The sequence below is a fragment of the Eptesicus fuscus genome, chromosome 11 (genome assembly GCF_027574615.1).
Source record: "Eptesicus fuscus isolate TK198812 chromosome 11, DD_ASM_mEF_20220401, whole genome shotgun sequence".
Taxonomy (NCBI): Eukaryota; Metazoa; Chordata; class Mammalia; order Chiroptera; family Vespertilionidae; genus Eptesicus; species Eptesicus fuscus.
Window position 1 is genome coordinate 7190229 of NC_072483.1, and position 12817 is coordinate 7203045.

Below are 12817 nucleotides of genomic sequence, written 5' to 3' on the forward strand. Positions count from 1 at the left end.
AGGCCTGTACCTGGGCAAGAACAATTGAGGGAATCAATCAGGTGTTGACAGATATAGAGCAGGCACATATATACCTCTAGACTGATTAGCTTCACTGGCACCATTTTTGGGGTTCCTCCCCGTGAGGGAGCTGAACCTACTTGTAAAAAATTTTCCATGCTTTGGCTTAAATCTGCTGGTCTGTGATCTCATTTTTCAGCTTCCTGAGACACAACCCTGGACAAAAACCTCAGTTCGCTGTTCTGGTTATCAATTCTAGATGAAACAGGTGTTTGCCAAATCACTTTATTTCTGAAAAATCTAAGGTGATTTTCAAGCATACCATAAGGGAGTCTTTTCTCATTTGTCAAGTTAGAATTATTACTACTTATCTCTAAAAGTTATGAGGATTAGCAAAGACTACTTTCTGTCTCTAAATTTGACTACTCAGGTGCCTCATAGAAGTGGAATTCATACAGTATTTGTCTTTTTGTGACTGGCTTACCTCACTTAGCATAATGACTCAAGATTCATGCATGTTGTACTTGGTATCAGAATTTCATTCCATTTTAACACTGAATATTCCACTTTATGTATATACTACATTTTATTTATTCATCTGTCAATAGACATTTTGGTTGTCCACCTTTTGGCTAATGTGAATAATACTGCTATGAACATGGATGCAAAATTATCTGCTCGAGTCCCTGCTTTCAATTCTTTTGGGTATATAATCTGAAGTGGAATTGTTGGATCATGAGGTAATACTATGCTTAATTTTTTGAAGAACCTTCATACTGTTTTATAAGCCCCTTTTTAACAACTATTTTTCACTTCCCACACAAGAATTTTAATTCAACATAAAAGTATTTCTAATTTAAAATCTTATGATTATCCATCAATAATCCCCTAAAATTTAATATAAATTAAAGTGCAAATTTTCTTTTATCATAAGAAACTACATGTTAAAATTCCTTCTAGATTATTCAACAGCAATACATGGTTGATTAAAATAACATAAGTATATTATTCATTTTATAAATATTAAACAAGAAGAGTAAAGTTTTAATGGGCTGATCTTTAAATGAGATGAATTAGGGCTAAATGTTCTTTTTTTAAAAAAAAAGATATTTTTAATGATTTCAGAGAGTAAGGGAGAGGGAGAGAGAGAAAAACATCAATTGTGAGAGAGAATCACTGATCAGCTGCCTCTTGCATGCCCCCTACTGGGGATCAAGCCCAAACCCAGGCATGTGCCCTGACCAGGAATCAAATTGTAACCTCCTGGTTCATAGGTCGATATTCAACCGGCTGGGCTATATGTTCTTTTTTTTTTTTTCAATTCATGTAGCTATGGATGAATATTCTATAGATAGATGATAGATATAGATAGATAGATAGATAGATAGATAGATGATAGATCATAGATAGATAGATAGATAGATAGATAGATAGATAGATGATAGATGATACATAGATAGATAGATAGATAGATATTAGATGATAGATAGATAGATAGATAGATAGATAGATAGATAGATAGATAGATGATACATAGATAGATAGATAGATAGGTAGGTAGATAGATATAGATAGATAGATAGATAGATAGATAGATAGAAGATAGATGATAGATAGATAATTAAATTCACAGTAATTATCCCCTGGAGACTTCCCCCATTATTCTTTACAAGACGCAACATGGAAACCTAGGAAACTCTCAGTGTCGAGTCCCACCCGACAACCTCACTGCATTCATTAATCCCACCGGTATTGGCCTCCCCTGGGTCATGGGTTAAGCTTCAGCACTGCCCTTATGGCAGCTGCAGCCCAGTTCCAACTCATAAGGCTCTGGCTTCACCAACAACTTCCCAGGGGGGCTGTGTACGTCACCTGAAAGGGTGTGAGGTTAACACTCCAGGGGCAAACTTTGACCAGTGAAAAGCAGGATATGGTTACAGGCCCACAGATAAATTCCTTGCCCTTTCTCTTCTTAACAGACTCTTCTAAGAATCAACAGCTCCAAGCAGTTTTTCCATAAATGCAGAAATGGCCCATGTATCTGAGCAACCAACTGGGTTTTTTGCAAGACTGTGACAAGTGTAACAATGCACCATGTTGTATTTGCGTTCTGTCTCTTGCTGCCTCCTTCCATTTGTCCTTTACTCTCGATGGCCTGAGATTCACCCATCCACCCAATAATATGTTGGCACCTAATCTTTTCTTTAGACTTTGCCTTCTTGAGAATTCAGTCTAAGATATTCATGAAGGTAAGTAGAAGGAATGGAAGTTCTCTTATAGCAATTTCACTTAAATTCTTCGCTTGATATTGACCAAAATAACAATGGTTTATCATCCAATATAGTTTTTAATAATTATTGTTATGTTTTTAATAACATAGGCTTCCATCAATGCTTTTGAAAGTGAAGAATTAGACACAAACTTACAAAAAAACAACTTACAAAACCTTGTGTTATCAGCCATTAGATTGTTTTCGTAGCTTTGGACCATAGGAGTGGTCTCTGGTTGCCCGGTACCTGGCCCTGGAGTGATGGAGAGCAGAGGGAATAGTGGTTGGTGTGTGAGAGCTGGACAAAGAGGAGGCGCATGAGAGACGTGGCAGGCGGGGCCTGTGCTGCCTCCAAGAATTGGCTAGCCCTGAAAGGACAGTCTCTCCCAGCCAGACAGCTTTTGAAGGTGTCAAAACATCATAAGATACAGAAAACACCTGACTGATCCAGGCTGGGAAGAGGGCATTACGCTATGGACTGCAGGCCCTGCCGGGCCCCAGGTGTTGGAGAGTGGGAATTTTTGAGCATGCTTCCAGAGAGGCCGTGGACTATGCCACAGATAGAGTTGCCAGTGCTGACACCAGGCCAGGCCTTGCGATAGGGTCTCATGGCCCCTTTCCCCTTGCACCTCACAAAATAGCCTTGCGAGATAGAACACTGTCAGCTTTCTGAAGAACAGGATGACCCTGTGAATAACATGGTTGTCATTGGCATGATCTTGATGTTACTTGGGAAAAACTGTTTTGTCTTAGGTTACTTGTTCTGCAAAAACTGGATGTGGTTAATGTGCTTAAAAGTGGTCCTCCACAAAGGGTCGCTGCTGCTCTCTGACCTCCCTGTCTGGAAGGCAGGACAGCCGCCGGCCGGCAATAAAGGCTCCCTAAATTTTAATTTGGTTTGGACTCCAGTGGTCTTTACTCACGTTCACTCCACAACATTTGGAGGTCCCCGGACTCTCCGACCCAGGGGGAGATCTCTGAGAGACGTTCCTCAGCCCCGGGACTGGTAGAGGTCGGAGACCCTGCCTGCTAAATATCCTGATTGACTCTGATTGGAGCCGCCTGGATCTGGTTCTTACCGGTAAGAAACTTGTTTCTGGTTCTGTTCTGTGGTCGCCCATCTGGGGTCTCTGGAAGGCTGGACGCAGTGCTTCTTCTGAGACCAGATCCCGGTGCACGACGGTGCCCGGCGATCCTCAGTTGGTTGTCATTGTCTTTGTTATTCTGTGTTATTGTGGTCTAACTGTCTCTATCTTTAGAATGGGTCAGTCTGCTTCTGTCTGTACTCCCCTGCAATGTTTTTTGAAAATTTTTCAGGAATTCAAGCGGCGAGCGGATGACTACAGAGCTTCCGTTAATGCTTTTGATTTACAGAAATTTTGTGAGCGGGAATGGCCGACTTTCCCATATCCCAGTGAGTGGCCCCCGGAGGGGTCCACTGATCTAGGGCTGGCATATAACATCCAACGTGGCGTTTTCGACAATCCCGGCCACACAGACCAAATTCCGTGTATCCAAATTTGGATAGACATTTTGATTGATAATCCCAAGTGTCTCCGGGGCTGCAAAAGACCTCCCCAGAATAAGGAAAAATTGGGACAGAGACAGAGAAGGACTATCCTCCTCACTAAACCTCCTCCCAGAGAGACCCAGGGGAAGCCGGCTGCGCCAGCGCTGCTGGGAGGGTGGGAAAGAGCGAGTGAGGGGGCGGAGGGGCTGGACGGGAACCGGGAGGAGAACAGGGGAGGGAAAGGTGGGCAGGGGTGAGCAGGCCCCTCGGCCCCTCCCAGGGACACGCAGTAAGGGCTCACCAACAAGTGAGTGAACAAAGGAAAAAGAATTAAAGTATGGGTAGCAAGACCTCGAGGTCACGGGTCTTGTTTTGAAATTAATTTTTTAAACATCCCACCTGCCTCTCCCCCGTCCTCCCTCCCCCCCCCCTCGCGAAATTGGCTGGCCGCAGAGTAGGCGTGACCAAATTACCATCCACCATAAGCAAAGGGCAGGTAGGAGAGCGAGGCGAGGCGCCGCCTCACCAGCAGGGGGCGCCCGCCCCGCCTCGTCGCGCGCTCCGTCCCCGTTCCTTGCGGCGCCGGGCACCGGCCACCTCCACTTCCGCTTGGGCGGAGCTACGGGCTCAGGAACTTCCGGGGCTGCCGCGTGGAGCTCTGCGGCCCGGACGCTGTCGGCATGGCGGTCTTCTCGGGCCCCGCGCAGCCGCTCCTGTCCCTGAACCCGCAGGAGGACGCCAAGTTTCACAAGGAGGTGGCTCAGGCCCGCCGGCGCGCAACTAAGGTGAGCGGCCTCCCGGCCGGGCTGTGGAGCCCGGCGTCGGTCCCGGCCTCCGCTGCCTCCCGGGGCTCCCAGGGTGGCCCCACCCCACGGGCTTGGGGGCCGAGGCTGCCCCGAGGCGGGGAGGGGGGCTGATGGGGAGTGACGGCTTGGCCGGGCAGGTCCCGCTGCGGAGCTGAGCGGCGTGGCGCGAGGGGAGGGAAGAGCCGCCGCTGGGATGGCTCCCCCGCCCTGACCCCGCGCTGCCGCCCAGTGCCGCGGGGGGACGGGGTTCTCGGAAGACGGTGCTTGCCAACTCCATTCGCCGACTAGGGCCCCTCTCATCACGTTACATCTGCCGTGGTTTTCAGCCTAAGGTACACGCGTGGGGTTAAGACGCGTGGAGAGGTTGTCGGCAGCGTGGAGGTTCGCCGTGGTCCGGGAATTTTCGATTGGGCGGGTTCGAATAAACGGCGATCTGCAGACAAAATGGAGGCCATGTGTATGTGGAGTTGAAAACAGCGTGTTGGAGACCTGCTTGCGCAGCCACGGAGTCCACGTAGAGGAACTGAGCACCTTCCTGGCGCCGGGTGCTGGGCTGAGAAGGCGGCTGCGTGGCCGTCTTCGTGGGGGGCAGGCGTGGGACAGCTGATCCTTCAGCTCCGCTGCTCCGTGCGTGGAAGAGGCGCTAAGTCTCCTATTGGACTGAGAGCTAGGGTTTTCCAAGTTTGCAATGTGATTTTTTTTTAAGTATTTTCTTGTTTTTTTATGTCTTCAGAAACAGAAGCAAGAAAAAGAAAAACTTACTCCCGGAGTAATTTATGTGGGCCACCTACCTCCAGCACTTTACGAAACCCAGATCCGCGCATATTTCTCCCAGTTCGGCACTGTTACGAGATTCAGGCTGTCCAGAAGTAAAAGGGTAAGGTTTTTGTACTGAATTAGGTTATTTATTTTATTTTTCAAAAGTACATCATCAGCCCTAACCGGTTTGGCTCAGTGGATAGATCGTCAGCCTGCGGACTGAAAGGTCCCAGGTTCTATTCCAGTCAAGGGCATGTACCTTGGTTGCGGGCACATCCCCAGTAGGGGGTGTGCAGGAGGCAGCTGATCGATGTTTGTAACTCTCTATCCCTCTCCCTTCCTCTCTGTAAAAAATAATAAAATACATATATTTTTAAAAAGGTACATCATCATTGACAGTGTAGAGGGCGTGCTCACATGTTATTCTTATCAGACTTCACTCCAGAAAGGGTCACGGGTGAGGTTTAGAACCTGAAACAACCAGGAAAACAACATCGGGATTTCTGTAGGTGTTTGTTTTACTGTTGAAGAGAGGAGTTGCCCCAGATCCTCTAATTCCAGGGACAGTTTTGGTAAACGAATCATGTGTGTCCTGCAGCTCCTAAGTCAGCTGCACATGGACTTCAGTTTGAGGAGCAGGTTCACACCTCCTGTGTTAGCCTCGGGTTATGCCCCCCTGCAATAGCAGAGGTCTGTATAGGGAAGGGTTAAGAATAGGGACACTGAGGCCACACTACCTATGTCCAAGGCCTGGCTTCCACGGGTTACTAGTTGTATGACCTTGGGCAACTTATATAACCTCTCCATGCTTTAGTTTTCTCATTTGCAAAATATGAGTGAAATAGCACCAACGTCCGAGGAGTATCTGATTAAAGATTAGATGGGGTCGTGAATGTGAGGTTCTTACAGAAAGAGCTGTGTGTGTGTATATATATGTTATTGTTATGTCATCCCTACTTTCTAATTTAAAAAGGTTTATGTGGTTTGTTTCAGTAATAGAGGTCAGTTTACTTTTTTACTGCACACATACACTTTTATTGTAACCATAGGGACCTCTCATTGTTGGAGTCTATTTTTCTTGATGCAGTTTTTTCACATTTTCCCACTTGAGTTATAACAGATCAGAGTTAAATTTTATATTTTATTTGGCACGTGAGTGGATAGGGTATGCATCCATCTTCCGCTAGTTGTCCTAAAGTCACAGATATTAAGTTTTGTCAAAGCAACATCTCAACATTAAAGGGGATTTCAAATTTAAAATGCCCTGGTATTTCTCTAATCCTAACCAAAATAATACATTTTCTCTGTGTGCCTCCTCTTTTCCCCCACTTGTCTATTTGTCATGGTTGCTTATTATGTGGGGGAGCTATTTCAAACGGCCTGAAGTCTACCAGAGAGTGATTTAGTGACTTTTTAGATAGCCACCATTTTCCTTTATCAAATGTCAACTTGCTTCAGGTCTTTGTTTCTTCTGAAATAGATTTTAGGTAGACCTGAGGTCCCTTTTGTACCCTTCCCCGGTCCTCTGCACCTTCTCCCTGCCCAGGAAATGACTGTTCATGAAGTCAGTGGTTTTCACTGCTGTATGTGTTTTGGAAATCTTTACTACGTGTGTCAGTATAGATTGTATAGTAATGTTCTCTCTTTCTGCACTTTTACTTATTCATTCAACTATCTATTTTGAGCTTTATCCATTTAACTCTAGTACATTAATTGTCATTGCTATGTTCCTCTGCTTGAACATACTCAAGTTTATTTATCTAGCTTCCCATTGAACATTAGGTTTTTATAATATTTCATTCTTGGGTGAAGCTGCTGGGAACATTGTAAGTTTTATAGGAGGAGTCAGCACACATATACATGTATGTACACATAACTGAAATAAAAGTTCTATGAGACACTACTTAACCTTTCTGTTCAGTTGTTTAACGTGACCTTTCTGGCCTAAGTTGATTTTGTTGAGTGTTATTATGGGTTTATTAGCCATTAGAATTCCTTCTTCTGTGAACCGCCTATTCTTATCTTTTGCCTTTCTTATTGTCTTTTTCAAAAATTTTTTCTGCCTTTTTTGAGGATCTTTTGTAAATGTTTTTCTTTACTGTAATATAATCATTGTTTCCCCCAGAATTGTATTTTGAAAATGTTCAAGTCTACAGAGAAGTGGAAAGAACAATAATGTAATGAACAACTCTTCCCTCCCCTGGATTCACCCATTACTAACACCCTGACACATTAGCTGTATGTCTCCATAGCTATAAAAACACACACTTTGTTTTACTGAACCTTAGAGGAATGTAGCAGTCATAAAGACTTGAAATACTTCATCGTAAATCTACTTAGGAATCCGGACACGATATAGGAGTCTAGCACAGCGGTCGCCAACCGGTGGTCCGTGGACTGCTGATGGTCTGTGAGGTCCGAAAGGTTGGCGACCGCTGGTCTAGCATGGACTTGCCGTCTTCACGTATTCCTCAGTCGTCCCAGAAGTCTTCAGCTACCACTTTCCTTACCTGGTCTGGGGTCCAGGCACGATTCCTGCATTGCATTGGTTGGTAGAACTCTTGCCTGTGTAAGATAGTCTCCTTGCCCTTTTGTACTTCCTTTTTCTTCACATTGGCTACTTTGAAGAGTTCAAACTGTTAAATCAATTCCAACTGTGGTTATGGACTTACCTGTGTGATCAGATCCCAGGAATACCTCGAGGTCAGTGGCATGTTCAGCCTTTTTGGGATCTTTCCTTTTCCCACAACAGTTTCCACATTGTATGCCATAATGTAATTTGCTAATGGGGCTGGTGTGTTGTTTAAATTAATGCCATTTTAGCAGTTTAGAGTTTAATTGTTTTTGTGGTGAATTTTTTAATTGCAGACTGGAAATAGCAGAGGCTATGCCTTCGTGGAATTTGAATCTGAAGATGTTGCCAAGATAGTTGCTGAAACAATGAACAACTACCTTTTTGGTGAAAGACTCTTGAAGTGTAAGTGCACTTGTCTTCCCTTAGGACTGGTTACCTGCTGCTGGGTGGCTGTCGTGTGAAGGACAGATTGCTCAGCTACTTGGACATCCCACTTCATTTCTGGGATGATTCCCTTAAGGATGGTGCAAGGATCAGTTCTAATTAGAATTTTAAAATCTAAACCAGACTGAGCTGTGTTTGTGCTGAGATGGAATTGGGGAGTGACTTTAGGAGCACAGAGGAAGAGCAGCTAACCCACCTTAAAGGGTGCGGAAGGCTTCCCTGAGGAAGTGTTTAGATTAAAATCTGGCCCTCGCCTGTTTGGCTCAGTGGATAGAGCATCGGCCTGCGGACTGAAGAGTCCCAGGTTTGATTCCCGCCAAGGGCAAATGCCTGAGTTGTGGTCTCGATCCCCAGTAGGGGGAGTGCAAGAGGCAGCTGATCAATGATTCTCTCTCATCATTGATGCTTCTCTCTCTCCCTCTCCCTTCCTCTCTAAAATCAATAGATTAAAATTTGGAGTTGAAATAGGAGTGAGCCAGGTTCGGGGGAGGGAATGAAGGTTGAGATCCTGGCTGTGGGGACAGCAAAGGCAAAGCTGGAGGTGAGTGACTAGCAGTATCTGCCTGTGAGGGACTGTGCGGAGAAGAGCAAGAGATGAGGGGGGAGACGAGGGGAAGCCAGGTCTTTGAAGTCCTTACAGATCTGGGAGTTCGATATGTGTCCTGAGGACAGTGGGGAACCATGAATGGGTTCTAGATACGATGACAGTGAAGTGGGGAGTCACAGTTCAGAGTCAGTCTGAATGGCATTGGTACAGCTCTTCTACCGGGGAAACCATGACAACTCCAGACTAGAAGTTCACCTACACAAACCAGCGCCGCCGGCTTGACATCCCAGCCCAGCCCTGTCTGGGTCCAGGGCCCTTCAGAGGCAGAGTTAAGTTTCTGGGTGCTTGTGTGGGGGGGTGGTGTGTGACTATCCAGGTACCCAAGTCAGGCACATCTGATCAGGCGGCTGATGAGGCTGCCCAGACGGCATCTCTTCGTTTTGGTTCCTCCTGCCATGACAGAGTCCCAGCAGCCTTGTTGACATGAGCTCATTCACAGAAAAGAAGGTGAGGAAGGGCTGAGGAGGTGAACTAAAAGGTGACAGAGGACTGCACGTGTGGATCAGTGCTATGCTGTACCCCTCCCACTTGGTTGAAAACTTGTTTCTTTTTTGCATATAGGTCATTTTATGCCACCTGAGAAAGTACACGAGGAACTTTTTAAAGAGTGGCATATTCCGTTTAAGAACCCGTCTTACCCAGCAGTGAAACGGTATAATCAGAACCGGACACTTCTTGAAAAGCTGCGGATGGAGGAGCGATTTAAAAAGAAAGAGAAGTTACTCAGAAAGAGACTAGCTAAGAAGGGAATTAATTATGATTTTCCTTCATTGGTAAATATTCCTTCAGAAAATATATTTTGTGTTTTTCTTCTTGGAGGTGGGCTTCGTACCTCAGTAGCTGTAACATGATTATGGTTTTCTCTATAAAGTGTCTAGCTCAGTGCTTACCACGTACTAGGGTTTGACTAAATTTTTGAGGCACTGCATTGTAAGTTCTTCCTAAAGTGTGTCAGACCAGATCCTATGATCGACATTGTACAGAAAGGAAATTTCAGAGAGGGGTTAGGTTTTCATGATCTGTTTTACCAGTAAATTATTGAAGTTAAATCACTATTCAAACAAAACCACAATGCTGCTAGATTGCTATTAAAAGTGTCCTTACAAGAATTAAATGAAGTTTGGTATTACATGGTATCGGTAAACAAGACTAAATTGGCCATCCTTTTTATGCCATTCCAGTTAAAATTTTGTTTCTTGTTCTTCTAAATTGGAAATAAAGTGCATATCAGATTTCAGCAGTGTCGTCTGTGAATTAAGTGAGCAGGGGTTAGAATAGCAAACCTGCTGGCATGAAGCTGAGTCGTCACAGATGTCACTCAGCAGTCCCCATGTCCTTGCTCATTGATTCTCCCTCCCGCTTTCCTGGTAGAGAGCTACGTCTTGCACTACAGAACAAGAGTGCAGGTCACTCGGGTGTGGCTAGGATAGGTCACGATCTTATTTCTTCACTAAATTCTGAGGTTGGTTTGATCTTTCACAGACCCTTTCAGCTTACTTTCAAACAGCTACTTTGTTGGTAAGAGATGGATGGCATCTCTTCCTAAGTTTATTAGGTCTTTTAGCTTTATCCAGAACCTAGAAGACTGACTACCCCCTTTGCCCAGTTTCGGTTAATTCTTTGCCTAAATCCCAAACATAGTCTTTAACAGTATGTGTTTAAAAATCTGTGTCCCAGGCAGCAGGCCCTGGTCCTCTTACCAACCATTTGGGAGCTGGTCCTCTGAAGCAGGGCCCTGGGCCAGCTCAGGTCTCAGCCCCACTTCAGCTCCACAGCTTCTGCCCCCCACTCGGCCCCTCTCCTACTGTTTGCCCTTTACTGGAGCTCATTCACTGTATTTGTGGAGTTGGCTTTTTGAATTGAAATGCTTCCTCATGTAGGAAGGATCTGCTGATAATATGTGTAAGGATCTAATGGTAAGTTAAAAATGTAAATATGTGATACTGCCAGGTAATAACTTCTTTGTGTTGGTTTACTTAAGGTTTTACGTAAAAAGGAGAAAAGCAAAGCTTCAAACACCGACCTTCAGAAATCCACAAATAGACAGGTAAAGTTTTTCTTTTTTTGCATGCCAGGTGTTAGGGAAAGGTAAATGGGTAAATATATTCAAACTACTAAAACTGATAAATATAGGAATTGATGAAGTTTCTTAAACTTGATTGCAGGCTTTACCTAAGAAGAAGAAGAAGAAGGCTTCAGCCACCCCTAAAACTCCTGAGAATACTGTGGACAGCCAGGTAAAATTGTCTTTAACATTTTGAGAATCGGGTAGTATAATTCAAAAGAGGAGAAGCAGTTCCTGCTACTGTCAGTTTGTTAAAATTTCACAGTTAGCCCTAGCCGGTTTGGCTCAGTGGATAGAGCTGGGCCTGCAGACTAAAGGGTCCCCAGGTTTGATTCCAGTCAAGGGTGCATGCCCGGGTTGTGGGCTCGATCCCCAGTAGGGGGTGTGCAGGAGGCAGTTGATCAATGATTCTCTCTAATCATTGACCTTTCTATCTCTCTCTCCCTCCCCCTTTCTCTCTGAAATCAATAAAAATATTTAGAAAAAAACAATTTCACATTTAATTTGTGACTTTAGCAGATATAGTGAGTTTACTAGCAAGTTATCATTGTGAGTTTATTATTGCACTTTGTACCTCTTAAGCAAAGTGACTGAGTTAGAAGAGAGGAGGCCACTGTTTTTACAAATGTAAGATTAGGGTTTTCTATCTCCTACCCTGTAATGGAGCATATTATATTACAATCAATTTAGACTTTTTTATACTAAGTTTGATAAGCACCTAAACTCTTTTTTCTGTGTGATCATGTCACTGAAAGATGGAAACAGGCCTGAAATAACACTGCACAACCTGTGAAACTAGAGGGGAGGGGTAAAATCATTCCTCATAGCTTCCCACATTTATGTATTATTATTTCTTGTTGAATTTAGGGCCCCACACCAGTTTGTACACCAACATTTTTGGATAAACGAAAATCTGAAGTGGCTGAAATGAATGATGATGAAGATAATGAAATAGTTTTCAAACAGCCCTTATCTGGCATAAAAGAACAAACACAAGAGACTGAAACACCTACACTGTCAAGGAGAAAAAGACGAAGAAAAAGCAATCAGTGATTCTGAATGTATTATGAATAATACTTCTGGAAAATGTGATTTTATTATGAGGACTGTATATCGGAAGAAACACAGTTGGTTCGCGTCAATAAGAGGAATTGGTAACTGGCTTGTCTGCCCCAGCTGAAACAGGTGCGCACACCACCCAGCAGGAGCCAGGCCCACTGCCTCTGCCCCAGTCTCCCAGTTTTCCCAGATTCATACCTGCCTTCAGTGACTGTCTGCATAAAAGTGTCACCATGTACTGCAGGTTTAAATACTAAACTGCAGTGTTTGTTAAATAAAGAAAATAAAACCTTGCTTTATTGTCTACACGGTTCTCTGTGTAGGCTGTGCACATTTAACCCATAAGGGTATTTTAGACTTCAGCATCCAGTGGTCAAAAACTGGACATTAAATTAAGTACAGTGAGAAGGCAATTCAAGTGTGTATGCTAGTATATGTGTATATGGTCATTTTCCTAATGTTAAGTTAGTTTTTGTTAAGCTAGTATGGACTACTAACCACTTCAGTATCATCAATGTGTAATTGTATTTCATGCTTTAAACAGTGACCAGCAAATAAATGTGCTTTTTTTTACAATTTATTTGTATGCAAGTGGGACTTGGGTGTCTTGAAGTAAAATAGTAGGTTTTCACCTCAAATATTTTTAATTTTCTAATGCCTTTGAAATGTGCTTTTGTATTAGCTAATCCACGTTCATTGAGAACTGCCGTCAAACATTTTTTA

The 12817-nt window shown here is 44.0% G+C and overlaps 1 protein-coding gene across 1 annotated transcript; it reads left to right on the forward strand.

Annotated features, from left to right (window-relative positions):
- Window positions 1-4399: 4399 nt before the first annotated feature.
- NIFK (nucleolar protein interacting with the FHA domain of MKI67) lies at window positions 4400-12388 on the forward strand. The gene is made up of 7 exons (XM_054722736.1): window positions 4400-4564; window positions 5319-5462; window positions 8213-8321; window positions 9532-9743; window positions 10952-11017; window positions 11136-11207; window positions 11903-12388. The coding sequence occupies exons 1-7, from the start codon at window positions 4460-4462 to the stop codon at window positions 12086-12088; spliced, it is 894 nt and encodes a 297-aa protein (XP_054578711.1). The 5' UTR covers window positions 4400-4459; the 3' UTR covers window positions 12089-12388.
- The last annotated feature ends 429 nt before the right edge of the window (window positions 12389-12817 follow it).